General features: G+C 44.6%; 2 protein-coding genes across 3 annotated transcripts in view; both read left to right on the forward strand.

Moving 5' to 3' along the window:
- The first annotated feature begins 1,217 nt into the window (after positions 1-1,217).
- LOC137652744 (uncharacterized) lies at positions 1,218-1,895 on the forward strand. The gene is made up of 2 exons (XM_068386149.1): positions 1,218-1,535; positions 1,683-1,895. The coding sequence occupies exons 1-2, from the start codon at positions 1,218-1,220 to the stop codon at positions 1,893-1,895; spliced, it is 531 nt and encodes a 176-aa protein (XP_068242250.1).
- Positions 1,896-8,016: 6,121 nt separating this feature from the next.
- The window catches only part of LOC137653559 (PCNA-interacting partner-like), an 80,879-nt gene continuing 61,433 nt past the window's right edge, over positions 8,017-27,462 (forward strand). For both annotated transcript variants that reach the window (XM_068387058.1, XM_068387059.1), the window contains exons 1-3: positions 8,017-8,151; positions 26,671-26,838; positions 27,085-27,278. In XM_068387058.1, the coding sequence (XP_068243159.1) occupies positions 26,676-26,838; positions 27,085-27,278 (357 nt within the window). In that variant the 5' untranslated portion in view covers positions 8,017-8,151; positions 26,671-26,675. The remainder of the gene's footprint in view (positions 8,152-26,670; positions 26,839-27,084; positions 27,279-27,462) is intronic.

A 27,462-nucleotide genomic window follows, 5' to 3' on the forward strand; every position in this document is an offset into this window, starting at 1 on the left:
GATAATTCAGGCCATGTCTTAAAACTTACCAGGACAGAACCAAGCATTTCAGCCGAGGAACCTGGACGACTGCGGGTATGTTTTCGTCCGTGTCGACGCTCATCGACAGCCGCTAACCAGACCCTATCAAGGCCCCTACCGAGTAATCAAGAAAATGACGAAAGCCTTCCTTCTCGACGTCCATGGCCAAGAGGACTGGGTCTCAATAGACCGCGTAAAATCGGCGTTTCTCGAAGGAAGCGACACTGCCTCCGCGGGACCTGGCAGATCCAGAGTGCCACCTCAAAACAAGGCGCCCAATGAGAAGAAAAGCAACAAACGACGACGAGAGGTAGCGATCCATACGCCGACCACCGACACGCCCCTTCGTTCAAGAACAAGAGGAACCCTCCGACGCCTGAAATAATATGAAGACTAGCCTCATCAGCCTTCTACGCCACCTGATGTCTTGGGGGGGGGAGTACTTGTAAGGACATCGCTCCCTCCGTCGTCCAGCATTCTCATCGAATTCTCCATTTCATATAAATTCTCCTTTCGTCACACTGTGGCTAACTGTATATATTTGTTCCGCTCCCTCAGAGCTACAATTTCATGTATTCATCATTTCGCTACATATTTCTATTGACTTGTATTTCAAGTATTTGTACGTGTGAAAAAAACACACATTTTGTGATGGTTGGTTCAAGCCAGATTGGCGGTAGCGCGCATGCTACATTGTCGTCCGCACCTTGTATTATATTCTCGCACCTGTTTGAATAAACTGTCAGTTGTTGTTGGTAATAGCTCGTCTCACTGTCCTTACAATCAATTCAATTGCCATGGAACGGCTTCTGCGCCCACCCCGGTTTGATGTGAACCCTAACTCTGCCTAGGCCGCCAAGAAGTGGACACACTGGCTAAGGTCGTTTACAAACTTCGTTCAAGCGGTGCAGCTGACTACCCCTACGCTTGACATACTGGTTCTTCTCACTAACTATGTGGCCCCTAGTGTATATGATTAAATTTCTGAGTGTGAGACTTATGAGAGGGCTGAAGAGGTTTTGACATCTTTGTAAGTGAAACCGAAAAATTAAATATTTTCCAGGCATCTACTTGCTACTCGCAGGCAAAACTCTGGCGAGTCCCTGGATCAGTTCCTGCAGGCACTGAAGCTACTTGCTAAGGACTGCCAATTCACAAGTGTGAAGCTACTTGCTAAGGACTGCCAATTCACAAATATGAAGCTACATGCTAAGGACTGCCAATTCACAAGTGTGAAGCTACTTGCTAAGGACTGCCAATTCACAAGTGTAACTGCGAAGGAAGCGTGTGACAGTTATGTTCGGGATGCCTTCATTAATGGTTTGGTCTCTGGTGCAATACACCAGCGTCTGTTGGAGAATTTGACACTGAACTTAAATACTGCTTATGAACAGGCCCGCACTCTGGAAATGGCCCAGAAGCATTCAGCCTCCTACTCTTCAGCAGAACCTGTTAATGCTGCTGTGTCAGCAGTGAGTCAAGAGGAGAAATCGTTTAGTGCTGAAAATAACAGAGTATGTTTCTGCTGCTACTTCTAGTGCTCGATGTTTTTTTGTGGGAACTACCGGCATCCCTGAACTCAGTGTCCTGCTCAGGACGCAGTGTGTTTGAAATGTAAGAAGCAAGGACATTATGCTAAGGTGTGCCGCTCTGTGAAACAGGCGAGTGGCTCTTCTAGCCCAAAATATTCTGCAGCAATGGGGGCCTCCCCTAAGTGTCTTGAAAAATCTATAACACCTCTCAAGCTTAATGGTAGCCCTGTCAGTACCCTTATTGATACTGGGAGTTCGGACAGCTTTGTGCGACATAATTTAGTGGACCTAAACAAACCAACCATGTCTCCAGAGCATGGAAAAGTCTCCATGGCTGATTAATCCCTGTCCTCAAACATCTTAGGTCTGGGCAGTGTGGACTTGGAGTTAAAAGGAGAGACTTATCACGGTGTTGAACTCAAGGTGTTACAAAGCTTATGTAGTGATGTGATTCTAGGGCATGACTTCCTGAGGAAACATTCTGGTCTGGAAATGGATTTTGGAGAAGAGAAACCTCCCTTGAAGATATGTTCACTAGGTGTTGTTAAGGTGTCCCCTCCTTTCCTTTTCAAGAAACTGACACCAGATTGTAGACCAGTGGCTAATAAGTCAAGACTATACTCCTTGAGTGACAAGAAGTTCACTGAAGCCGAGATTGAGCGTATGATGTCGGAAGGAATAATAAGTCCTAGTAATTCTCCTTGAAGAGCTCAAGTGCCGGTGACATCAGGGGAGAATCAGAAAAGGAGGATGGTTGTAGATTACTCTCGTACTATAAACAGGTTCACTGAGCTTGATGCTTACCCCTTGCCAAATATCGACGAGATGGTGAACAACATTGCACGGTACAAGGTGTTCAGTACCTTAGATCTGAAAATTGCATACCATCAAGTTGCAATAAGAGAAGAAGAGAGACCGTACACTGCATTTGAAGCTGGGGGTAAACTTTATGAGTTCAATCGCATTCCATTTGGAGTGAAAAATGGAGTAGCAGCTTTTCAACGTGTGCTTGACGAAATCTTTAAGAAAGAAAAAGTAGGTGGTACATTTGCTTACGTAGACAATGTTACTGTGTGTGGTGAGACAGAGGAGGAGCATGACCCGAATTTAAGAAGGTTTTTGAAGGTGGCCGAGAAGTACAACATAACTCTAAACCACAGCAAGTGTGACTTCAAAGTCAGAACCATTAAATTACTTGGGTATTCAGTAACGGATGGGGAAATCAAACCCGACCGAGAACGCTTGCAACCACTGTGGAATCTTTCACTCCCAAAGGATGCAGCTTCTCTTCACATGACCATGGGATTGCTTGCACATTACTTAAGATGGATCCCAAACTTTTCAGAGAAAATCCGCCCTCTCACAAAAGCCAATGGTTTTCCTTTATCTACTGAAGCACCGCAAGCTCTCGGGAACTTGAAGAAAGACATTGCTAGTGCTTTGGTAACAGCCATTGAACCCTCCTCTCTTTTCACTGTGGAAACGGACACCTCAGGTCATGCGATAGCCGCTACTCTTACACAGAATAATTGCCCAGTGGCTTTCTTCTCCCACACTCTCACTCTCAGTGAACAGGGACATTCTGCAGTGGAAAAGGAAGCTTATGCCATACTGGAGGCATTGAGGAAGTGGAGACACTACTTAATTGTACACCATTTCAAGCTCATCATGGACCAGCGTAGTGTAAAGTTTATGTTTGACTCTAAATCAAACAGTAAAATAAAGAATGACAAAATTGCAAGGTGGAGAGTTGAACTCCTATGTTTTCACTATGATATAGAATACCGTCCAGGAACAGAGAACATACCAGCTGATGCTCTCTCCCGCATCTGTGGTGCCACTACTTCTGATAAACTCCGAGAACTTCATGAAATCATATGTCACCCGGGAATATCTCGTATGATGCATTTCGTCCGAGGGCGGAATCTACCTTACTCGGTAGAAGAAGAAGAAAATTACCACCTCTTGCCAAGTGTGTTTAGAGCTCAAACCTCGATTCTTCAAATACTCGGGACAACTGGTCAAAGCAACCCAGCCATTCGAGAGGCTGAACTTAGATTTCAAAGGCCCAGTTCCCCTCAATCTAGAAAGAAGTACTTCCTCACAGTTGTGGATGAATTTTCAATGTTCCCTTTTGTTTTCCCTTGTGCTGATATGACCACTAGAACTGTCATCAGTTGTTTGGTGCAACTATTTGCTTTGTTTCGTATGCTAGTATACATCCACACTGACAGGGGTGCATCTTTCATTATCTGAAGAGCTGAAGGATTTCCTGATGAAGAAAGGTGTAGCTACCAGTCGCACTATAGGCTACCTTATAACCCTAAAGGGAATGGTCAGGTTGAAAAATATAACGGAATTATATAAAAAAAAACTCTAACATTGGCCATTAAAACAAGAAACCTTGATGTGTCTCAGTGGGAAACTGTTCTTCCAGATGCTCTCAATTCTATACGCTCCTTGTTGTGCACTTCCACAAACAGTACTCCTCACGAGCGCCTTTTCTTGCATAGTAGAAGGTCCACCACTGGCTAATTGTTGCCTACTTGGCTCATCCAAGGGGGGCATGCTCTCCTGAGACGCCATATAAGACACAGCAAGAACGACCCCTTGGTGGATGAGGTTGAAATCGTAGAGGCGAACCCCGAGTATGCTCATGTGAAGCTTTCAGATGGTAGGGCGACTACGGTTTCATTAAGACATCTTGCTCCCATGGCTAGTGACAACCGAGAAAGTACAGATGCTGGGGATCCTGTACATCAGTCCGAGGTTCCTGAGGAATTGTCAGTTACGAATGCTCCCCAGGAGATTGCACGCAGTATCTCCCATGTAGATACTGCTCCTCAGAATGACACTCTTCACGAATCACGTACAGTGCCTCAACAGGTAACCTCACCTCCTCCACTTCGAAGGTCAGAGAGAGTTAGACAACCTCCAAAGTACCTTCAGGATTACTCCACGTGAACTTAACTCCGAAGGAAAGAATTGGGTAAAAATAAACCTGTTTATATTATCCTGTCGTTCATAAGGAGTGTGATGTATGTACCTTCTTAGTTAACAATTTATGTTTATGTCTGATAATGGTTTTGTTTTGTTGTTTGCAGGGTACAACTGTGGTGGAATTGTTAACTGAATAAAACCTTATTTCTGAATACACCAGGTTTACTTCACCCTGTATTAGAGATCATAGTTCCTAAACATTTGAATGATTCTACCTCATTAATCCTTTCTCCTTCCAATGATATTTCATCTACCATCGCATACTCCGTTCTCATCATCTCTTTCTTCTATTTATCTTAAACCCAACCTCGTGTGACATTTCATGCATTCTAGCAAGCAAGCATTGCAAATCTTGTGGTGTTCTACTAAGAAGGTCTGCATGATCACCATACTCTGGGTCTGCTAATTTCCTATTGCCAATCATGATGAGGGGTAGACGGAGATGGTTTAGGGATGCTCTTCACACTGCCCTAGAGAGTAGTTCACCAAACGTTCAACTGGGCTCCACAAGGCACTAGAATAGTTGGAAGACCTAGGTCTACATGGCTGAGTACTATGAAGCGTGAAGTAGGAGATGATGAATGGAGAAGTATTGAATTAAAAGCTCAAGATATTGACGAAAGGCGAAATCTAACCAAGACCTTTTGCGTAAATAGGAGTAGGAGGAGATGATGATGATTCTGTAATATTATGAGAATAGCAGTGCCTGTTGAACACACACACACACACATTATTTCTAGGATATGTGTTTACCTGAAAAAAATATATAGTTGTACTAAAAAATGTTAAGAAATCTATGGTACTTGGTTGGTTAGGCGACCATATTGTACTCCATTTTGAATTTTCCAAATATCTAACTATTCGAATATTTCAAAATTTACATCATATTGGAATGATAAAATCATACAAGAAGAAAATAAAGTTGAATATTACTTTTATCTAGCTATATATAACCTGTTGGATATAATTTTACAACCCTTGTCTGCCATCTTTGTAGCAATCAGAATAGTTTGAAACAGCTTTAATTGAGTTCCTTATGTCTTAAATACTTCAATGAATACAAGTTTCCAATATCTCTCTGCAAAGCCCACCGGACTACATTTTGCTAGATGAGGCCATGTACTGTAGGATTTTGCAACATACCTACACATGTCTAGTTTCATGAAGCGTCCTAATTTTGGGCATGGAAATAAATGTTCAGTAGTATCTTCTCCATCTTTGCAGAAGTCACACAACCTATCTACATATTTTCGCCAAGGCGAAAGAAAAAATAAGCCGGAGAGAGAGAGAGAGAGAGAGAGAGAGAGAGAGAGAGAGAGAGAGAAGAGAGAGAGAGAGAGAGAGAGAGAGTAATAATAATAATAATAATAATAATAATAATAATTCTTTATTTCCAATTTATACAGAGAGAGAGAGAGAGAGAGAGAGAGAGAGAGAGAGAGAGAGAGAGAGAGAGAGAGAGAGAGAGAGAGAGAGAGAGAGAGAGAGATCCAATGCAGTACTGCCTTGCCAGTCAATGGATCCAATAACTTTCTTCCCTCTGCTTACGGCTCATTTTCCTTTTGCCTACACATATACCGAATAGTGTAGCCTATATTCAAAGGACCTTGCTTTGTATATTCCCCTCTGTCCTCATACACCGAGATTAGCAAACCAATCTTCGCTCAAGGGGTTAACTACTGCAATTTAATTGTTCAGAGGTTAATTTCTTCTTGTTAAGGATAGAAGGGACTCTTTAGCTATGGTAAGCACCTCTTCTAGGAGAAGGCCACTCCAAAATCAAACCGTTGTTCTCTAGTCTTGGATAGTCTCATAGCCCCTGTATCATGGCCTTCCACTGTCTTGGGTTAGAGTTTTCTTGCTGGAGGGTACATTCGGGCACACTATGTTATCTTATTTCTCTTCCTCTTGTTTTCTTAAACTTATTACAATTTATATATGAAAGACTTATTTGAACATTGTTACTGTTCTTAGAATATCTTATTTAGATTGTTAATCACTTCTTTTGTAGTTTCCTTATTTCCTTTCCTCACTGGGCTATTTTCCCTGTCGGAGCGCTGGCTTATAGCATCTTGGTTTTCCAACTACTTACTTGTTTACTTGTTTTGGGTTTAAATCCAACCCTCCACTGAAGTCGAGTGAACTACTTCTCGGGCGGGTCCATATTAATCATCTAACGAAACATTTTCATTATAACTTATACAATTCTTTGATTGTAGCATCTTCCAAATCATATGATCTTGTGAAAAGTAATGTCTTTAGTTTCTTCTTAAATTCAATTGCTCCCTTTAGGTCCTTCATTTCAGTTGGCAGTTTATTATAATGTCTAGGCGCACAGTAGCTAAAAGCCCTTTCACCAAATTTACTATTTGTTCTTGGTTCAGATAGCCTATGTTTGTCACGCATGTGTCTTATGTTAACATTTGTTTCTAGTTCTAGTTTGTTCAGGCATTCTTTTAGATATTTTGGTTCATTTTGGTTCAGTATCTTAAACGTTAGTAAGAGTAGCTTGTATTCAATTCTCGCTTTTATCGGCAGCCAGTGTAATTTAATTAGTGCAGGGGTAACTCTTTTCCTATTGTGTAGTCCTTTTATTAATTTAGCGGCTCTGTTTTGTACTCTGAATTTTCTTCAGCTGATAATTTGGTAAGCCATAGAACAGTGAGTTGCAGTAACCAATTCTTGAAAATATGTGGTGATTAATGAGTATGGCCATAGATTTTTCATCTAAGTATTTACTAATAAATGCTATGTTTCTAATATGATAGTTACAATTTCTTACCATATTATTTATATGTTCATTCATTGTCAGTCTATCATCTATGATTACTCCAAGATTTCTGACAGATTTCTTTAGGTCAATGATCGATTGACCTATTTCAATTCTTTGGAAGCATTTGATTCTTTTTATATCTTTTTCATTTCCAAAAATAATACATTCACTTTTATCTTCATTGAGCTTGAGCTTTTTTGTTAACATCCAAGCCTTAATGTCATTCATTATTTCATGTATCTTTCCTTTAGCTTCATCAACTGATTCTATTGGGAAGTAGAATTGTGTATCATCAGCGTATATTTTAAATTTAACTCTGTGAGTTTCAAGTATATTTGCCAGTTCAATCGTGTAAATTTCAAAAAGTAGAGGACCTAGTACACTGCCTTGAGGCACCCCTTTGGTTAGTTTTCTTGTCTTAGTTTCAACATTTGATATTACTACTTTAACTTTGCGGTTTTCAAGATAACTCACAAACCAGTCATATGCTCGTTCTACGATGCCCACAGCTTTAAGGTCTTCCATCAGATATGCATGTTCTTCAGTATCAAATGCTGCACTTAGATCAAGCATCACAAGAGTTGCAGCTTAGCAAGTAATAATAATAATAATAATAATAATAATAATAATAATAATAATAATAATAATAATAATAATAATAATAATAATATTCAGGCGACGGCGATGGTCACTTGTTTTACGCGCCTTTTAAATTTAGAAACGTCAACAACTGCGAGCAACATTTAAAAGTCTGGGCTATTTGATTTGGTGATTACGGACTTCTTGGTCATCGTTACTGTTGTGAAGGGACTAATTACGTTGAAGGTAATAAATATAACAAGGATTTTTATTATAATATAAAATATTATTCGTTTATATTTGTGATATGACATAGTAAAACCAAGTTTAGACAACTTTCCTCTAGCCTTAGAGTACTTGAATTATTCTGGGCCTTCAGTATTGCAAGATTATTATCATTATTATTACTAGCTAAGCTACAACCCTAGTTGGTAAAGCAAGATGCTATAAGCTCAAGGGCTCCAACAGGGAAAATAACTCACTAGGGAAAGGAAATAAATAAACGATATTTATGGTCAAGCAATGTGAAACATTTTTTTTTTTTTTGAATTGCAAAGCCAGTTAGCCAGTGGATCCCTTGTTTACAATCCTGCACAATGTAGACATACAAGTCTGGTTTATCATTAGCATGAGCAAACACGGTCTTTTAAGTTCACATAATGTAATTAAACATGTAGATGCCTTCATTAAGTAAAATTATAAACAGAAATCACTAATTTGAAAACTTGTGTTGTTTAGACCAAACATGCTAAGGGTGAATCTTTTACTTCTGCATCATCTCTTTGAAAATTTTTAATCCTCACGTTCCAAAAAAAAAAAAAAATCCCAAGCAAATTAATGTGTCCCTTACCAACAGAATTCGGTTTTATTATAGTTACGGACGGGAAAATCCTTCCGACTGAAAAACTGCTTTCCTACAAAAAGACTTCCATTTTCTTTAAAAATGACCTTTTCATCACAAATAAATACTTAATGAAATATACATACAGTATATCTTTATCCATTGATAATGAGGGACCTTCAGTGGAACTCAGGGGTTTTGGGTGAGGAAAACATACTGGGAAAACAGAATATAATTTCAAAACAAACCGAGTTGTATGTGGTAGTATGGCTAACTTAGAATATGGCTGTGTAAGGGGGATCGCATGGGGCCGTTAGTACCCCCCCCCCCGCCATCAGGTAAGTAGGTAAGGACACTGCTTGTAGGATAGGTTAGGGCGGGAAACTTTAGGTCAGTTAAGGTCCATTCTTAATCCACGTGGGAGAAACTAGGCATTGATATACAAAGGCTCCAACAAACCTTTTCTTCTCTATATATTAATTTCTTTGACATATATTAAATCCGTGGAAAACTGCAAAAATGATCTTGATCCTATACTACTGGAATATTTTTCATTTGTTTGTTGACATGCTATAAAACGGTGGTATTTGCTCCCATTCGCTCGTAGGTACATGCGTGTTAACCAGTTTTAGAACTTCTGCACATAAATCCTGCCCTTCTGTATTTTGACCAATAGGATTACTTGTTTTCTTATAAGCCCTCCTCATTTCTACCTGCGACATTCAAGTATATGACCCTTCTAATACCGTATATATGTATTAGTTGTTGCATTACTGTACCTGCGTGTACATATTTCTTGTTACTCATGACATTTAGGTATACAATACAGTACTATGAGACTTGATGCTCCTAATACTGTTTATAAGTATTCGTTGATGCAGTAACCACGTTTGTTCCCATATTAAGAAACCTTCCGCTATTTATGTGGATATTCTTTCAGCGGTAGCTGGAGGTAGCTATTAAACTTTAAATGCGAGGTGGCAACCCTGCCTAACCACTTAGCGGGGAGACTGAGGGTGGCTGAGGGGTACCCAGCCACCTCTATATATACTTTCACAGCTGTGAGAGACGTCACATTTTCTTTCGGCTCAGTAGAGATCGGTAGCGTCCCCTCTCCTCCTGATTCATTGGCCCTTTTGATTTTTGCATTCTCTTTTCAGGTGTGCTTGTAATTCTTCTGGGATCGCCTTAATCATGCGAACGTGTCCAGGGTGAGAGGGTGCCGCGTGCGGGACCTTCATGTCGTCGTTGGAGACCGATCCACACTCCCTTTGTCCTATGTGTTGAGGGCATTGTTGAGAGCAGGGCTTGGCCGGCGCAGAGTTTAGGGAGTGGTCTGCCTCCCAGTAAAGAGGTTTGGAAGGCGCGACAAGAAGAAGTCTAAGCGCAATCGTTCTCCCTCCTGGGAGAGCGGGATGCGTTCTTCTTTTTGCTCCCCCAAATCTCTCTCTAAAGCTCCTGGCGCCTCCTCTCAAGAGGGACAATTGAACAGGAGTGTAGATTGCTCATCTTTTAGGCAACCCCATGGTACTTGGGGGCGGTTCTTGCAATCCCTAGGGGGCCACCTTCTCATCCAGCTGCTGGCGAGCCTTTTTCCCTAGCAGATTTGTTTCAGGTGTGATCGTCCTTATGGATTTCGGGACTCCCTTCAAAGGAGCTGCTGCAACGCCTTCAGCGTGGTGCCACAAGGGAACCTTCTCCGGAGCCGTAGACATCTCACGCTCTGGAGTTGTGTGAAGTCCATCTGTCACCTTCCCCTGGTCCTTCCAGGCATGGACCAGGTGATCGTTCCCGTTTGCCTCTTCGACGACCCCCTGTTGACGTCGAACCCTCTCTCCAATATGGGACCTTGTCCTCAACCCGCTTTTTTAGATATTTAACTTAGCCGGTGAATATATAATAGCTGCAACTCTGCGGCTCGACAGAAAACACACTCAAAAAACTCGCGAGCGATCGCTATGAAGGTTGCGGGTGTGCCCACCAGCGCCAACTGTCGGCCAGATACCACTCTTGTATGTAAACAAAACCTTCAATTCTTCTCTGTCGACGTTGACGACAAGACGTATTCATACTCGCTGTAGAACCTGGAGTTTTCTCATCTTATTTGGTGAAGTACTTTATTTTGGTTTGAGCTTTCGCAGTGCAGGTGTTTTTCCTCAACATAAACTCTTGAACTCTTTATTGATTCGAATTATTTGTTGATGACTTAGGATTGTTTTTGGAATTTTCTTTGACTAATTCAAAATGGCTGACCCTTCTCAAGTACCTAGATTTCGAAAGTGTAATGCTAGGGACTGTAGTAGGCGTCTTCCAAAGGCTTCTCTCGACCCACATACTGTTTGTTCCAATTGTCGGGGTAAAACCTGTCAATTGGGAGATCGGTGTGAGGAATGCGTGGGCCTTTCGGAATTCGATTGGCTCGAATACGATAAATATGCACATAGACTAGAGAGAGATAGGGTAAGGAGAAGTTCATCTAGGTCCGTAGATTTTTCCTCTCCACATGCCCCTGAACCTAATCCTTCCCCTGTAGTGGTTGTTCCTAACCCCCCTTCTAGCACTCAGGAACCGTCTATGCAAGACATGTTACGTGCTATTCATGCCTTGGGGGAGAAAGTTGAAGCGTTAGCAAGTGACCGTAATCAACTCATGGCTGACGTGAAGGAACTTAAGTGCCATGGTGCCACGGCGGAAAGTGGGAAAGTGATTAGTGCGCAAAGTGTTGTGAACAGTGTTGCGACCGAGGGTTCGTCTGTTCGTGCCTGTCGTTCACCTAGTCCGGGACCTCTTGCAAGCTCCCAAGCCCAGGGGAGAAGTAATGTCGTACGACTTATGGGTTCGAGAGGCCTTGATCAGCGAACAGACGTTCCCTCTATGGTATCAGGCGTATCTCACCAAGATCGCCCCTACCATAAGACGAGAGAGCCCATTTTTACCTCGTCTTCCGAAGGCTTTTCACGCAAGAAACCGTGGAGCAAGGTTTCTAGGCCTCTTAAACGGAAGTCGGTCCCTTCAGGACAGGTCCAACGTCCTGGATGTAGTCATTGGGACAGTTCGGACCCGTTGCAGTCATCGGATGACTGCTCGCCGCCTAAGCTAGGCAAAGTTGTGCCGTCTCAGACGCTAACCCCGTCTGTTACCGCACCCATTCCCGTGGACCCTAAATGGGTTTTACTGCAGGACATGCAGTCTAAGCTTGCGTCCCTTATGGAAGAATACAATGCCGATAAGGTTTCCGTTGAGCCTAGCCGTTTATCTCATCGAGATCCTGGCCTTCAGCCACCCAAGCGTTCTGTTGTGCGTCCTGTTGACGTTGGTATAGCCATCTCACGTCAAACGGTTGGGGTAGTACCACACTCGATGCGGTCTCGTGTGGATTTTCAGCCGCATGTGGACGTTAGGCAACTCGCTGATGCGCCTGGTGACGTTCAGGACGTTCGCCAACCATCGGAGTTGACTTGTTTTGACGCTGTGCGTCAACTTCTGCAACCTAGAGTTGTTTTGACTGCACAACCCAGACGGTCTAAGCAGTCTCGGGTGGACGCTGTGCGTCCTCACGCACCTGTTGTTGTTGACAGTTCTCAGACTGTCAAGCAGTCTCAGGACGCTGCGTCCTGGTCCGCCACTTATGCACCAGTGCGGGTGGACGCTGCGTGCCAAGCATTGCCAACCCCTTTGCTTGTTTCTCATCAGTTGTCAGATGAGGAACTTTCGGATGAGGACGTTGCTGACCCTCAGCCTGAGGATCATCCTTCAGATATTGATGAGCCTAGAGCAGTTCCGCCATCTATGGACTTTAAAAAAGTCATGCTCATTTTTAAAGAGTTGTTTCCTGAACACTTTGTTTCTGTGGCCCCTCGTTCGCCGCCGTCTGAGTTTGTTTTAGGCGTACCTGCTGACATGCCAGCCTTTACAAAACTCGTTCTCTCTCGCTCATCCAAGAGAGCTTTACGGCTGTTAGGCGATTGGTTGGAAACCAAGAGGAGTTTAGGGAAGACGGCCTTTGCCTTCCCCCCATCTAAACTCTCGTCTAGATCGAGCGTCTGGTATGCCACGGGAGAAGTTCTCGGCTTGGGAGTTCCTGCCTCTGCCCAGGGCGACTTCTCAAGTCTTGTAGACTCTCCCCGCCGCCTAGCCATGAGACGCTCGAAGATTAGTTGGTCATCCTCAGACCTTGACCATCTACTTAAAGGCATTTTTAGGGCGTTTGAAGTTTTCAACTTCCTTGACTGGTGTTTGGGAGCCTTGAGTAGAAAAATCTCATCGGCCGATAGAGATGTCTCCTTACTCATTATGTCCTGCATGGATAAGGCCATCCGCGATGGATCCAATGAGCTCTCCTCCTCGTTTACTTCAGGAGTCCTAAAGAAACGAGAGTCTCAGTGCTCTTTTCTGTCAGCAGGAGTGACGCCCTGTCAACGATCTGAGCTTCTCTTTGCCCCTTTGTCTAAGTTCTTGTTTCCTGAACTTTTGGTTAAGGACATAGCGTTGTCTCTAGTGCAGAAGGACACCCATGACTTGGTTGCGTCCTCGGCTCGCAAAGGGACCCCTTCGTCTGCCTTTTCTGCTAGACCTAGGATAGACACTCCAGCGTCCAGGTTTATTCCGCCCTTTCGTGGCAGAGCCCCCAGCAGGGGAAGTACTCGTGCCGAAGGAAAGAGAGGAAAGAGGAAAGGAGCCAAGTCCTCGCGTGGTAGAGTCTGACTGCCCGCAGCTTCAGACAGCAGTAGGTGCCAGACTCAAGAACTTCTGGCGAGCCTGGGAGAAGAGAGGCGCAGATCAACAGTCTGTGAGGTTGCTCAGAGAGGGGTACAAAATCCCATTTGTACGCAAACCTCCTCTAGCGACTTCCCCCATCGATCTCTCTCCCAGGTACCGAGAGGAAGCAAAGAGACAAGCCCTGAAACTAGAAGTGTCTCTTTTGCTAGAGAAGGGAGCGGTGGTCAAAGTCTCGGACCTTCAATCACCGGGGTTTTACAACCGTTCTCTTCCTAGTACCGAAGAAGACAGGAGGTTGGAGACCGGTGCTAGACGTCAGGGCTCTGAACGTCTTTGTCACAAAGACAAAGTTCACCATGGAGACCACGAAGTCAGTCTTAGCAGCGGTCAGAAAGGGAGACTGGATGGTCTCTCTCGACCTAAGAGACGCTTACTTCCACATCCCCATTCACTCAGATTCCCAACCTTTTCTGAGATTTGTGTTCGACAATGTGGTGTACCAGTTTCGGGCCCTGTGCTTTGGCCTAAGTCCTGCTCCTCTCGTGTTTACGAGGCTGATGAGGAATGTGGCAAAATTCCTCCATTTATCGGGTATCCGAGCCTCCCTTTATTTGGACGACTGGCTTCTCAGAGCCTCGTCCAGTCATCGCTGTCTGAAGGATCTCAATTGGACATTGGATCTGACCAAGGAATTGGGACTTCTGGTCAACATGGAAAAGTCACAGCTGATCCCATCCCAAACTATACTGTATTTAGGGATGGAGATTCGCAGTCCAGTTTTTCGGGCTTTTCCGTCTGCCCCCAGAATAGATCAAGCCCTGCTCGTAATCCAAAGGATGTTGAAGAGAGAACGTTGCTCAGTCAGGAATTGGATGAGTCTAGTAGGAACTCTATCATCCCTGGAGCAGTTTGTCTCGCTAGGAAGGCTACACCTCCGACCTCTACAATTCCATCTAGCTTTTCACTGGAAAAAGGACAAGACGCTAGAGGCGGTCTCGATCCCGATTTCCGATACAGTAAAGGCTTGCCTGAATTGGTGGAAAGACAAGATCAGTCTACGAGAGGGACTTCCTCTAGCAGTTCAGAAACCAAACCACGTTCTATTCTCAGACGCATCGGATTTGGGTTGGGGTGCGACACTGGACGGTCGGGAATGCTCAGGTCTGTGGACCTCAAGTCAGAGGAGCATGCACATCAACGGCAAGGAGCTTTTGGCAGTTCACCTGGCCTTGATGAGCTTCGAGAGTCTCCTTCGAGACAAAGTGGTGGAGATCAACTCGGACAACACCACAGCCTTGGCGTACATTTCCAAACAAGGAGGCACCCACTCCCTGACACTGTACGAGATCGCAAGGGACCTGCTCATCTGGTCAAGAGATCGAGGCATCTCCCTGGTAACGAGGTTTATCCAGGGCGACTTGAACGTTCTAGCAGATTGCCTCAGTCGGAGAGGTCAGGTAATTCCTACCGAATGGACCCTCCACAAGGATGTGTGCAAGAGGCTTTGGGCGACTTGGGGTCAACCCACCATAGACCTCTTTGCAACCTCGATGACCAAGAGGCTTCCAATCTATTGCTCTCCAGTCCCAGACCCAGCAGCAATACATATAGATGCCTTTCTCCTAGATTGGTCTCACCTAGACCTATACGCATTCCCACCATTCAAGATTGTCAACAAGGTACTGCAGAAATTCGCCTCTCACGAAGGGACAAGGTTGACGTTAGTTGCTCCCCTCTGGCCCGCGAGAGAATGGTTCACCGAGGTACTTCGATGGCTGGTAGACTTTCCAAGAAGTCTTCCTCTAAGAGTAGACCTATTACGTCAGCCCCACGTAAAGAAGGTACACCAAAGCCTCCACGCTCTTCGTCTGACTGCCTTCAGACTATCGAAAGACTCTCTAGAGCTAGAGGCTTTTCGAAGGAGGCAGCCAGTGCGATTGCAAGAGCGAGGAGAGCTTCTACCATTAGAGTTTACCAATCGAAGTGGGAAATCTTCCGAGACTGGTGCAAGTCAGTATCTGTATCCTCGTCCAGTACCTCTGTAGCCCAAATCGCTGATTTTCTCTTATACCTGAGAAGAGTTCGCTCCCTTTCAGCTCCCACGATCAAGGGCTACAGGAGCATGTTGGCTTCGGTCTTCCGGCATAGAGGCTTAGATCTTTCCAACAATAAAGATCTACAAGATCTCCTTAAGTCTTTTGAGACCTCTAAGGAACGTCGTTTGGCTACACCTGGATGGAACTTAGACGTGGTCCTAAGATTCCTCATGTCAGACAGGTTTGAGCCTTTACATTCAGCCTCCCTGAAGGATTTCACTCTTAAGACTCTTTTCCTGGTGTGCTTGGCCTCGGCTAAAAGAGTCAGTGAGCTTCATGCCTTCAGCAAGAACATCGGTTTTTCGACAGAAAAAGCCACTTGTTCTCTTCAACTTGGTTTCTTGGCCAAGAATGAACTGCCTTCTCGTCCTTGGCCTAAATCTTTTGATATTCCTAGCTTATCAGAGATCGTAGGCAACGAACTAGAGAGAGTATTATGCCCCGTTAGAGCTCTTAAGTTCTATTTAGCTCGTACTAAGCCTTTACGAGGTAAATCTGAAGCGTTATGGTGTTCGGTTAAGAAACCATCCTTACCTATGTCAAAGAATGCTTTGTCATATTTTATCAGATTTTTAATATGAGAAGCTCATTCCCACTTGAGTGAGGAAGACCGATCTTTGCTTAAGGTTAAGACTCACGAGATTAGAGCTATAGCAACTTCCGTGGCCTTCAAGCAAAATAGATCTCTGCAAAGTATCATGGACGCGACCTTTTGGAGAAGCAAGTCAGTGTTCGCGTCTTTTTACTTGAAAGATGTCCAGACTCTTTACGAGGACTGCTACACACTGGGTCCATTCGTAGCAGCGAGTGCAGTAGTGGGTGAGGGTTCAACCACTACACTTCCCTAATTCCATATCCTTTTAATCTGTCTCTTGAAATGTTTTTAATATTGTTTTTATGGGTTGTTCGGAAGGCTAAGAAGCCTTTCGCATCCTGGTTGATTTGGCGGGTGGTCAGTCATTTCTTGAGAGCGCCCAGATTAGGGGTTTGATGAGGTCCTGTTGTATGGGTTGCAGCCCTTGATACTTCAGCTCCTGGGAGTCTGTCAGCATCCTAAGAGGATCGCTGGGCTCCGTGAGGAAGACAGACTTACAAGGCAGAGTAATCGTCAAAGTCAACTTCCTTACCAGGTACCTATTTATTTTGGTTTTGTTATATTGATAACTGTCAAAATGAAAAAACTCTTAGCTTATACGCTGTAAACATAATTAACTCTGGTCTCTACCCACCTCCTTGGGTGTGAATCAGCTATTATATATTCACCGGCTAAGTTAAATATTTAAAAATGATATTTTAATTATAAAATAAATTTTTGAATATACTTACCCGGTGAATATATAAATTAAATGACCCTCCCTTCCTCCCCAATAGAGACGCAGCAGGACGAGAAGAATTGAAGGTTTTGTTTACATACAAGAGTGGTATCTGGCCGACAGTTGGCGCTGGTGGGCACACCCGCAACCTTCATAGCGATCGCTCGCGAGTTTTTTGAGTGTGTTTTCTGTCGAGCCGCAGAGTTGCAGCTATTATATATTCACCGGGTAAGTATATTCAAAAATTTATTTTATAATTAAAATATCATGTTTCTTCCCACAGAAACCCTCAGGTTGCAGTTGATGATCTTCCAGGGATCAGCGCGCCTTCCATCAGCAGCGCGCCTTCCATCAGCAGCGCTAAGGGAGAAGCATCGCCATGGCCTCGCCCTTCAAGAAGTTCTTCCCCTGATCGTTGTTCGCGAAGATCGGAAGGTTGTAATGATTGTAGGTCATCATGATCAGAGCGTTCTTCACCTAGAAGACGCTTGCACTTTAGAGCTTCGCGCTCATGAGACTGTAGGTCTCAATGCTCTCCTAGGAGGCATTCCTCATTACGAGGACAAGTCGCGATCGCGTTTTTCACGATCGCGAGCAAGGTCTAGACCTAGGTCCAGACGCTCGCCTTCTATATTGTCTCGATCTAGATCACGAGGACTGTACTCGCGCTCGCGAGGATGACGCTCACGGTCACGAGGGCGTCGTTTGCGCTCGTAGGGGTATCATTCATGAGAACGATGATCTCGTTCATGAGGCCGACGCTCACATTCATGAAATAGGCATTCGCGACATTCACGCCGTTCCCCTCGCGCTCACAAATATCACTCTAGATCCAGTGCATTTCGGCTTCTATGCGAAGGGATCCGCAAAGGAGCTGGCTCTCAGTGCTAAAATCCAGACCATGCTGCCGAAGGGTGCTCTTCAAGAGATACAGTAGTGGACAGGTCTTCGGGCTTTTACGGCTGGATATTTCTGGTGAAAAAGACGACCAGGGGCTGGAGATCAGTCATTGCTCTCTCCCCTCTGAACAAGTTTGTCCAGCAAACTCAGCTCAGAATGAAGACAGCAGACACGGTCATTCAAGCAGTACGTCCAAGGGACTTTGTGTGCACACTGGATCTGAAGGACGTATACTGTACTGTACTTCCAGATCCCAATACATGCATCTTGAAGGAAGTATTTTAAATATTAAACTTAGACGGTGAATATATAAATAGCTGACGTCTCCGACGGCCCGACAGATTCCAAAAAACTCGCGAGCGATCGCCATGAAGGTTGCGGGTGTGCCCACCAGCGTCGACTATCGGCCAGATACCGCATATACTTCTCAACCAAACCAGTTCTTCTCTGTCGGTGTCACCGACAACATTGGTTCCGCTCGCTCTAGACCTCGAGTTTTCTACCGAATTGGTGAAGTACTTTGTTTTGGTTTTATTGGCTTTCGCTGTGTTGGTTTGTTCCTTCAATAAAACTCTTGAAACCCTTTTTTGTTTTTTGTTGATGAACTTGGCTTTCCTTTGGATTTTCTCTGGGTTTTCATAATGGCTGACCCTTCTCCAGTATATCGCAAATGTGCGAAAGATTGTAACAAACGTTTTCCGAAAGCTTCTATCGACCCTCATACTGGAGATCGGTGTGAGGAGTGTGTGGTTTTATCGGAGTTCGAGTGGTTAGAGTATGAAAAATATACAAGGAAACTCGAAAGAGATAGGGTGAGGAGAAGCTCGTCTAGATCTTTAGAATTTTCCTCCTCCCATGCCCCTGAACTTAATCCTTCCCCTGTAGTGGTAGTTTCTGAACCCCCTATTGGCACTCATGAACCTTCAATGCGTGATATGTTTTTAGCTATTCAAGCGTTGGGTGAGAAGGTCGAAACCTTAGCCTCGGACAGGAACCAGCTTATGTCCGATGTTAAGCTGTTAAAGAGTCAAAGTGGTAAAGTGGAAAGTGCGCAAAATGTGTTTAGTGTTGCGACCGAGGGTTCGTCTGTTCGTGCTTGTCGCTCCCCTAGTCCGAGACCTCTTTCAGGCTCCCCTGCACCAGGGAGAAGGAATGTCGTAGGACTTAAGGGAGCGAGAGGTGTAAACCGACGTACATACGTTCCCTCTAAGGTATCAGACGTTTCTCATCAAGAACGTCCTTACCATAAGACGGGGGAGACTAAGTTCTCCTCGTCTTCCGACGATTTGCCGCATAAGAAACCTTGGCGTAAGGTTTCTAGACCCTTAAAGCGCAAATCAGTCCCTTCAGGACAGGTCCAGCGTCCTGGCTGTAGCCATTGGGGCAGCTCTGACCGTTTTCAGTCATCGGATGGCTGTTCGCCTGTTAAGCGTAAGCGTGACACGGAGTCCGAGGGTCTCGTTCGGTGCGATGATTTGCATGCACAGACGTTGCCGACGTCACGGCCCGTTCCGACTCCCGTTGACCCGAAGTGAAGTGTCCTACAGGACATGCAGTTGAAACTTTCATCTTTAATGGAGGTTTATGAGCATGAACAGGTTCGTAAAGATCCTTTGCTTGCGGTTCGCCAGTCCGACAAGTGTGACTCTGGTCTTCAACTGCCTAAGCGAGTTTTGTCTCGTCATTATGATGTTAGCGCTAACGTTATCGGTGCTGTTAAACGCGACTCTGATCGTGTTCCTCGTCATTCACGTCAGTTACGTGACGTGGAACCCCTTTTGCCGCAGACTCAAGGTGACGTTCAGCAACTGTCGCCGCAGTCTCGAAGTGACGTTCGTTGGCCGACTCCGTTGCCCCGACGTGACGTTGAACGTCGGTCACCGCGGTCGGGTGTTGTTTTTCAAACTCAAACCCTGCAGTCAGTGCAGTCCCGATGTGATGTCGAACGTCAGTCGACACAGTCTGTTGTTGTTTGTCAGTCTCAAGACTTTCAGTCTTTGCAGCCTCGGCGTGACGTCGTTACCTCAGATGTTGCTGCGGCTCCGTCGCATGTTGACATAGCCTGTCAAGCGTTGCCTCCTCGGCATGTCTCTCCGTATCGCGAGACTTTGCCGTTGTCGGATGAAGTTCCTTCGCATGAGGAAGTCGTTGATCCCCTTCCTGCTGATGTTCCTTTGGGGACTCTTTCGGATGGAGAGGAGCCTAGGGTTGCTCAGCCCTCCCTTGATTTTAAGAAGATCATGCTTATCTTTAAGGACCTGTTTCCCGATCATTTTGTTTCTGCTGCTCCTCGTTCGCCTCCATCTGAGTTCACGCTGGGCCTAGCTTCTTCGACTCCGTCGTTCACGAAGTTAGTGCTCTCTCGCTCTTCTAAGAGAGCTTTGCGTTTGTTGGGCGACTGGTTAATGACCAGGAGGAATTTGGGGAAGTCCGCTTTTGCTTTTCCCCCTTTCAAATTGGCTTCTCGTGCGAGCGTCTGGTATGACACGGGAGAAGTTCTCGGCTTGGGGGTGCCTGCCTCTACCCAGGGAGACTTCTCAAGCCTCGTAGACTCTCCTCGTCGTCTGGCCATGAGACGCTCGAAAGTTTGCTGGTCCTCTTCAGATCTAGATCATCTCCTCAAAGGAATTTATCGTTCCTTTGAGGTTTTCAATTTTTTGGATTGGTCTCTGGGAGCCTTGAGTAGGAAGGTCTCGTCAGCAGACCGTGATGTCTCTGTTCAGATTATGTCGTGCATGGACAAGGCAATTAGAGATGGCTCTAATGAACTTGCTGCTACTTTCACAGCAGGGGTTCTTAAGAAGAGAGAGACTCTTTGTTCTTTTCTGTCTGCAGGTGTCACTCCTTGTCAAAGGTCAGAACTTCTCTTTGCGCCATTGTCTTCTGCCTTGTTCCCGCAGCAGCTTATTAGAGATATTGCAGCGTCTCTTGTACAGAAGGACACTCATGATTTGATGGCCACGTCTGCTCGTAAGGCTGTACCTTCATCTTCTTATGTCAACAGACCTAAATTTGAAACTCCAGTGACAAGGTTTATCCCGCCTTTTCGTGGCAGAGCTCCCAGTAAGGGAGGCTCTCGTGCCGATAGTAAGCGGGGCAAGAAGAGAGGATCTAAATCCTCTCGTGGCAGTTTCTGACTGCCCACGTCCTCAGACAGCAGTAGGTGCCAGATTGACCAACTTCTGGCAGGCCTGGGAGAAGAGGGGTGCAGACCGGGAGTCTGTTTTGTTGCTGAAGGAGGGTTACAAAATTCCTTTTGTACGAAGACCTCCTCTAGTAAAAGATCCGATAGACCTCTCTCCCAGGTATCGAGAGGAGACGAAGAGACAGGCATTACATCTTCAGGTGTCTCTGTTGTTAGTGAAAGTCTCGGACCTTCAATCCCCAGGTTTTTACAACCGTCTCTTCCTGGTTCCGAAGAACACAGGAGGTTGGAGGCCAGTGCTGGATGTCAGTGCTCTCAACGTATTTGTTGTAAAAACAAAGTTTACGATGGAGACCACCAAATCCGTTTTGGCAGCAGTCAGAGAGGGCGACTGGATGGTCTCTCTCGACTTGCAGGATGCGTACTTCCACATTCCGATACATCCAGACTCTCAACCTTATCGGAGGTTTGTGTACAGGAATGTGGTGTATCAGTTCCGAGCACTGTGCTTCGGCCTAATCCTCTTGTTTTTACGAGGCTCGTGAGAAATGTAGCAAAGTTCCTACATTTGTCGGGGATCAGAGCCTCCCTGTACTTGGACGACTGGTTACTTAGAGCGTCGTCCCGTCATCGCTGTCTGCAGGACCTACAGTGGACTTTGGATCTTGCGAAGGAGTTGGGCCTCTTGGTGAACATGGAGAAGTCACAGCTGACTCCCTCCCAAACGATTCTCTATTTGGGGATGGAGATACAGAGTCTAGTTTTTCGAGCTTTTCCGTCTGCCAACAGGATCGAGCAGGCTTTGCTCAAAGTTCGTCTCGTGCTAGAGAAAAACCGTTGCTCTGTGAGAAGTTGGATGAGCCTCCTAGGGACGCTTTCATCTCTGGAACAGTTTATCTCTCTAGGGAGACTTCACCTACGCCCTCTCCAGTTCCACCTAGACTTCCATTGGAACAAGGAGAAAACTTTGGAGGCGGTCTCGATTCCGATCTCCGATCCAGTCAAGACTTGCCTGGCTTGATGGGACAGCAATATAAGACTTCGGGAAGGTCTGTCTGTGGCAGTCAAGAACCCAAACCATGTGTTATTTTCAGACACATCGCATTTGGGCTGGGGGCCGACTCTGGACAGTCTGGAATGCTCGGGTCTTTGGGTCGCAGACCAGAGGAGCCTTCACATCAACTGCAAGGAGCTGTTAGCAGTCCATTTAGCACTGAGGAGTTTCGAGAGTCTGCTTCGAAACAAGGTGGTAGAAGTGAATGCAGACAATACCACGGCCTTGGCTTACATCTCGAAGCAAGGAGGCACTCACTCCCACACTCTTTTCGTCATCGCAAGGGACCTCCTCATTTGGTCAAAAGATCGAAACATCTCGCTTTTGACAAGGTTCGTCCAAGGGAAGTTGAACGTCTTGGCGGACTGTCTCAGTCGAAGAGGTCAGGTGATCCCTACGGAGTGGACGCTCCACAAGGATGTGTGCAAGAGTCTTTGGATGATTTGGGGTCAACCCACCATCGATCTCTTTGCGACCTCGCTGACAAAAAGGCTCCCGACTTATTGCTCTCCAGTCCCAGATCCAGAGGCGGCCCACATAGATGCCTTTCTGTTGGACTGGTCTCACCTGGACGTTTATGCCTTTCCACCTTTCAAGATCCTCAACAAGGTGTTGCAGAAGTTTGCCTCTCACGAAGGGACCAGGTTGACGTTGGTTGCTCCCCTCTGGCCCGCGAGAGAGTGGTTCACAGAGGTACTTCTATGGCTGGTAGACGTTCCAAGGAGTCTGCCTTTGCGGATGGATCTCTTACGACAGCCTCACGTAAAGAGACTTCATCAAAACCTCCCCGCGCTTCGTCTGACTGCCTTCAGACTATCGAAAGACTCTCAAGAGCTCGAGGATTTTCGAAGGAGGCAGCTAGAGCGATCGCGAGGGCTAGAAGATCCTCTACCATCAAGATCTACCAGTCGAAGTGGGAGGTATTTAGAGATTGGTGCAAGTCCTCCTCTATTTCCTCCTCCAGTACCTCTGTAGCGCAGATTGCGGATTTTCTGCTATATCTGAGAAACGGTCACTCCCTCTCTGCATCCACCATTAAAGGCTACAGAAGCATGTTAGCTTCTGTTTTCAGGCATAGAGGCTTGGATCTTTCAAATAACAAAGATCTCCAAGACCTCCTTAAGTCTTTCGAGACCTCTAAGGAGCGTCGTATTTCAACTCCTGCTTGGAACTTGGACGTGGTCCTACAGTTCCTAATGTCAGACAGGTTTGAGCCTTTAAATTCAGCCTCCCTGAAGGATCTTACCCTCAAGACACTTTTTTTGGTGAGCTTGGCTTCGGCTAAAAGGGTCAGTGAGATCCATGCTTTTAGTAAGAACATCGGCTTCTCAACAAATAAAGCAATATGTTCTCTTCAACTTGGTTTTTTGGCCAAGAACGAACTTCCGTCTCGTCCTTGGCCTAAATCTTTTGAAATACCTAGTCTTTCTGAGATCGTAGGTAATGAAGTTGAAAGAGTGCTGTGCCCCGTTAGAGCTCTTAAGTTTTACTTATCTAGAACTAAACCGATACGAGGTTGTTCAGAGGCTTTATGGTGCTCCGTTAAAAAGCCCTCTTTGCCCATGTCTAAGAATGCGTTATCTTACTTTATTAGACTTTTAATTCGGGAGGCACATTCTCATTTAAGTGAGAAGGATCGTAGTTTGCTTAAGGTCAAGGCTCACGAAGTTAGAGCGATAGCGACTTCGGTGGCATTTAAGCAAAATAGATCCCTTCAAAGTATTATGGACGCGACCTTTTGGAGGAGCAAGTCGGTGTTCGCTTCATTTTACTTGAAAGACGTCCAGACTCTTTATGAGGACTGCTACACACTGGGTTCATTCGTAGCAGCGAGTGCAGTAGTGGGTGAGGGTTCTACCACTACATTCCCTTAATCCCAATATCCTTTTAATCTACTCTTGAAATTTTTAATCTTGTTTTGGGTTGTACGGAAGACTAAGAAGTCTTTCACAATCTTTTTGATTTGGCGGGTGGTCAAAATGTTGTTTCTTGAGAGCGCCCAGATTAAGGGTATTGATGAGGTCCTGTTATAGGGGTGTTCGCCCTGGATATAGCAGCTTCTGGGAGTCTTTCAGCATCCTGAGAGGATGGCTGGGCTTCGTGAGGAAAGCGGACTAATGAGGCAGAGTAATCATCAGAGTCGGCTTCCTTACCATGTACCTATACTTAAGTTTGTTTTTATGAAATATTTGTCAAAAACTCTTGAGCATATACGCCTTTATTGTTTTAATACTGGTCTCTACCCACCACCATGGGTGTGAATCAGCTATTTATATATTCACCGGCTAAGTTTAATATTTAAAAATGATATTTTCATTATAAAATAAATTTTTGAATATACTTACCCGGTGAATATATAATATTAAAGGCCCTCCCTTCCTCCCCGATAGAGACCCTACGGACTGAGAAGAACTGGTTTGGTTGAGAAGTATATGCGGTATCTGGCCGATAGTCGGCGCTGGTGGGCACACCCGCAACCTTCATGGCGATCGCTCGCGAGTTTTTTGGAATCTGTCGGGCCGTCGGAGACGTCAGCTATTTATATATTCACCGGGTAAGTATATTCAAAAATTTATTTTATAATGAAAATATAATTTTAAGGTTCATTCACGAAGGAAAGACATACAAGTTTAAGGTTCTATGCTTTGGTCTTGTGACAGCCCCTCAGGTTTTTAACAGAGTGTGGGCCCTGGTGTCATTTTGGGTTCACAGGAACGGCATCCGTCTTCTCAGATATCTGGATGACTGGCTGATCCTAGCAGACTCAGAGACGACCCTTCTTCGTCACCGAGATATGCTTCCCGAGTTTTGTCTGGATCTGGGGGTCCTAATAAATTGCGAGAAGTCATCACTGCACAGAGACTGGTATACCTCGGAATTATCATAGACACCATCTTAGAGAAAGTCTTTCCATCAGACGAAAGAGTACACAGGCTGAAGGAAGTGGCTGCTCCCTTCCTCAGGAAAGATTTTCTTCCGGCCTCTTGTTGGTTGAGTCTGTTAGACCATCTAACCTCTCTCATGCATCTTGTTCCAGACGGCCGCCTCAGCGTGAGATCCCTGCAGTGGAAGCGGAAGTCCGTGTAGAACTAACACTCCGACCCACCGGACTCCTGAGTTCCCTTAACTCAGGATCATGCGGCGGATTTGATTTGGTAGATGGGAGACGAAAACCTTTGGTGAGGCCAGAATCTTCTTGTTCCTCCATCGGATTTGATGCTCTTCACAGATGCATCAAATGAAGGGGGGCCCGTACCTGCTGCAACATACAATCTCCGGCCTTTGGTCATAATCAGAAAGGTACCAGCACATAAATCATCTAGAGATGAGAGCAGTCTACCTGGCTCTTCATCAGTTCCAGCAGGTGCTGGCAGGTCACTGTGGTGTTGAGCGACAACACCACAGGAGTGGCTTATGTAAACAAACTGGGCGGTACCTTTTGGAGATGATTTGTATTTTTCTAACTAATACAAACCTGGACTTACATAAATTGGCCCGCCATCACCTGTCCGCACAGAAGTCCTGCCTGCAATAAAAAGTGATGTCTCTCACAGCTGTGAGATCCCCTGCCTACCCGCTAAACGGTTAGGGGAGGTTGCCACCTCGCAATTAAAGTCTAATGGCCACCTCCAGCTTCTGCTGAAAGAATATCCACATAAATAACTCCAGGTTTGTTTTAGTTAGGGAAAGGACATTATTTCCAAATTTGTCATTTTTCCTAGCATACAGACCTGGATCTACGGTATATATAGTATACAAATTGGCCCGCCACCCTGTCCCCCAAAAAGTCCTGCCAGAAAGCAAAATGGTCACTCAGCCGAGGGGTGTGAGTAGTTACCCACCCGCACTAGATAACTAGCAGTTATCCCTCACTAAAATTATCTTGGCTCGTCTTTCATCTACACCAAAACTAATACCCCTATAAATAGCTCCAGTTTTGTAGGCTAGGAAAAATACAAATTATATCCAAATTTGTCATATTTGGAAATAATTTGTATTTATCCTTACAATACAAACCTTAGCTATTTAAACATACTTGGTCGCCAACCATGTCCCCCGTCGAAGTCGAACTTCCAAGCAAAGTGATGCACAGTCACAGGTGTGTAAGTGAGAGGGGTAGCTGGGTCCCCTCCCCCACTCTAACAAGCAGGATGGGTAGGTAGTTAACCCTTACTAAAATTCTAATGGCTTGTCCTTTCAACTTTGCCAAAAGTAGTATCCCTATAAATAGCTAAGGTTTGTATCGTTAGTAGAAATGCAAACTATTCCCAAATTTATCATTTTTATCCTAAATGTGTGTGAGGAGGTTGAAATTGTAAAACAAAGAAATCTAAAAAAGAAGCATCCATGAAAAAAAATTTTTATCATTTCAAGTAAAATTTGTGAAACTGCTTCTGTCAGGCACACAATCCAACTTTGAGAATGCCAACACTAGCTAAAAAATTATCCTCACCACTGCCGTTATCCATAAAAAACCATGGTTTTTATTATAGGAAAGAATCACTAATTTTGAAAGTACAGTAATCTGTATTTTTTTCTAACTATAAAAACCTGAGTCCTTCAAGTTTCACTTCCCCCCTTAGTGTTATAATATGAGATATTTATTGTGACTTTTATATTAATTTGTTTTCTATCATCCTATTAATGAAGAAAGTAACCGTAAGATTAATAAATTCCTTTTATTTCACTTTTTTAAGGAAACATGAACAATCAAGAGGTCACTTCTGAAGAGAGCACTAAATCATCAGTTGAAGCTAAGGAAATGTTAAGGCCTAAGGTCTTCATTGTGCCAGCTCTTGACAAAGCAGCCAACAGGGAGATTGTTTACAGAAAAGTTAAAGACTACATTACAGAAGGAATTGAAGGTTTGTGATTCTGCTGAAAGGATGTTTTGATGATATTTTGTAGTCTTCCTCCTTTAGGAAATCTAAAATAACAATTACTCGTTCACAGTCTTTTATTTGTTTGTGGTAAGGAAATTCAAAAGAGAATATACTTTGAGAAGACTTATTTTACTTATACATCAGTGCAATGTGCATAACAAAGAAGAGAATGGGCATTCAAATCAAAAAATGAAAATTTAATTACTAACATTTATTGATTATTTGTAGATGAATGTCCGGCAGAAATTGTTCACCTTGGCCACTGTGGATGGACAGCTGTTGGCCAGGTAATCAGTCCAACCTACTTTGCCATGGGTCTCTGCCGCAAGTTTAATCTCTTACCTTCAGAGCGCTGCACCCTTTTACCACTTCGAGACCAGTATCAAGCAATACAGTTGTGCCTGGCAAGAATAAATAAGAGGGTCAGTGTGGTGATATTTTTATTTTCTTGCGTTATCAATAATAGAAGCACTGCATACTCCATTTTAGATGTGTGATATGTTTCTGTATGATATAGCCTTAATTATTGGATATTGTTTCCTGAGTAAAGAAGTGATATGAGAGAGTTTTTTTGCAAATTTTCTTTACTTGATAGCAACAATTCTT

Source organism: Palaemon carinicauda, chromosome 14 (assembly GCF_036898095.1).
Source record: "Palaemon carinicauda isolate YSFRI2023 chromosome 14, ASM3689809v2, whole genome shotgun sequence".
In the NCBI taxonomy this organism is placed as follows: Eukaryota; Metazoa; Arthropoda; class Malacostraca; order Decapoda; family Palaemonidae; genus Palaemon; species Palaemon carinicauda.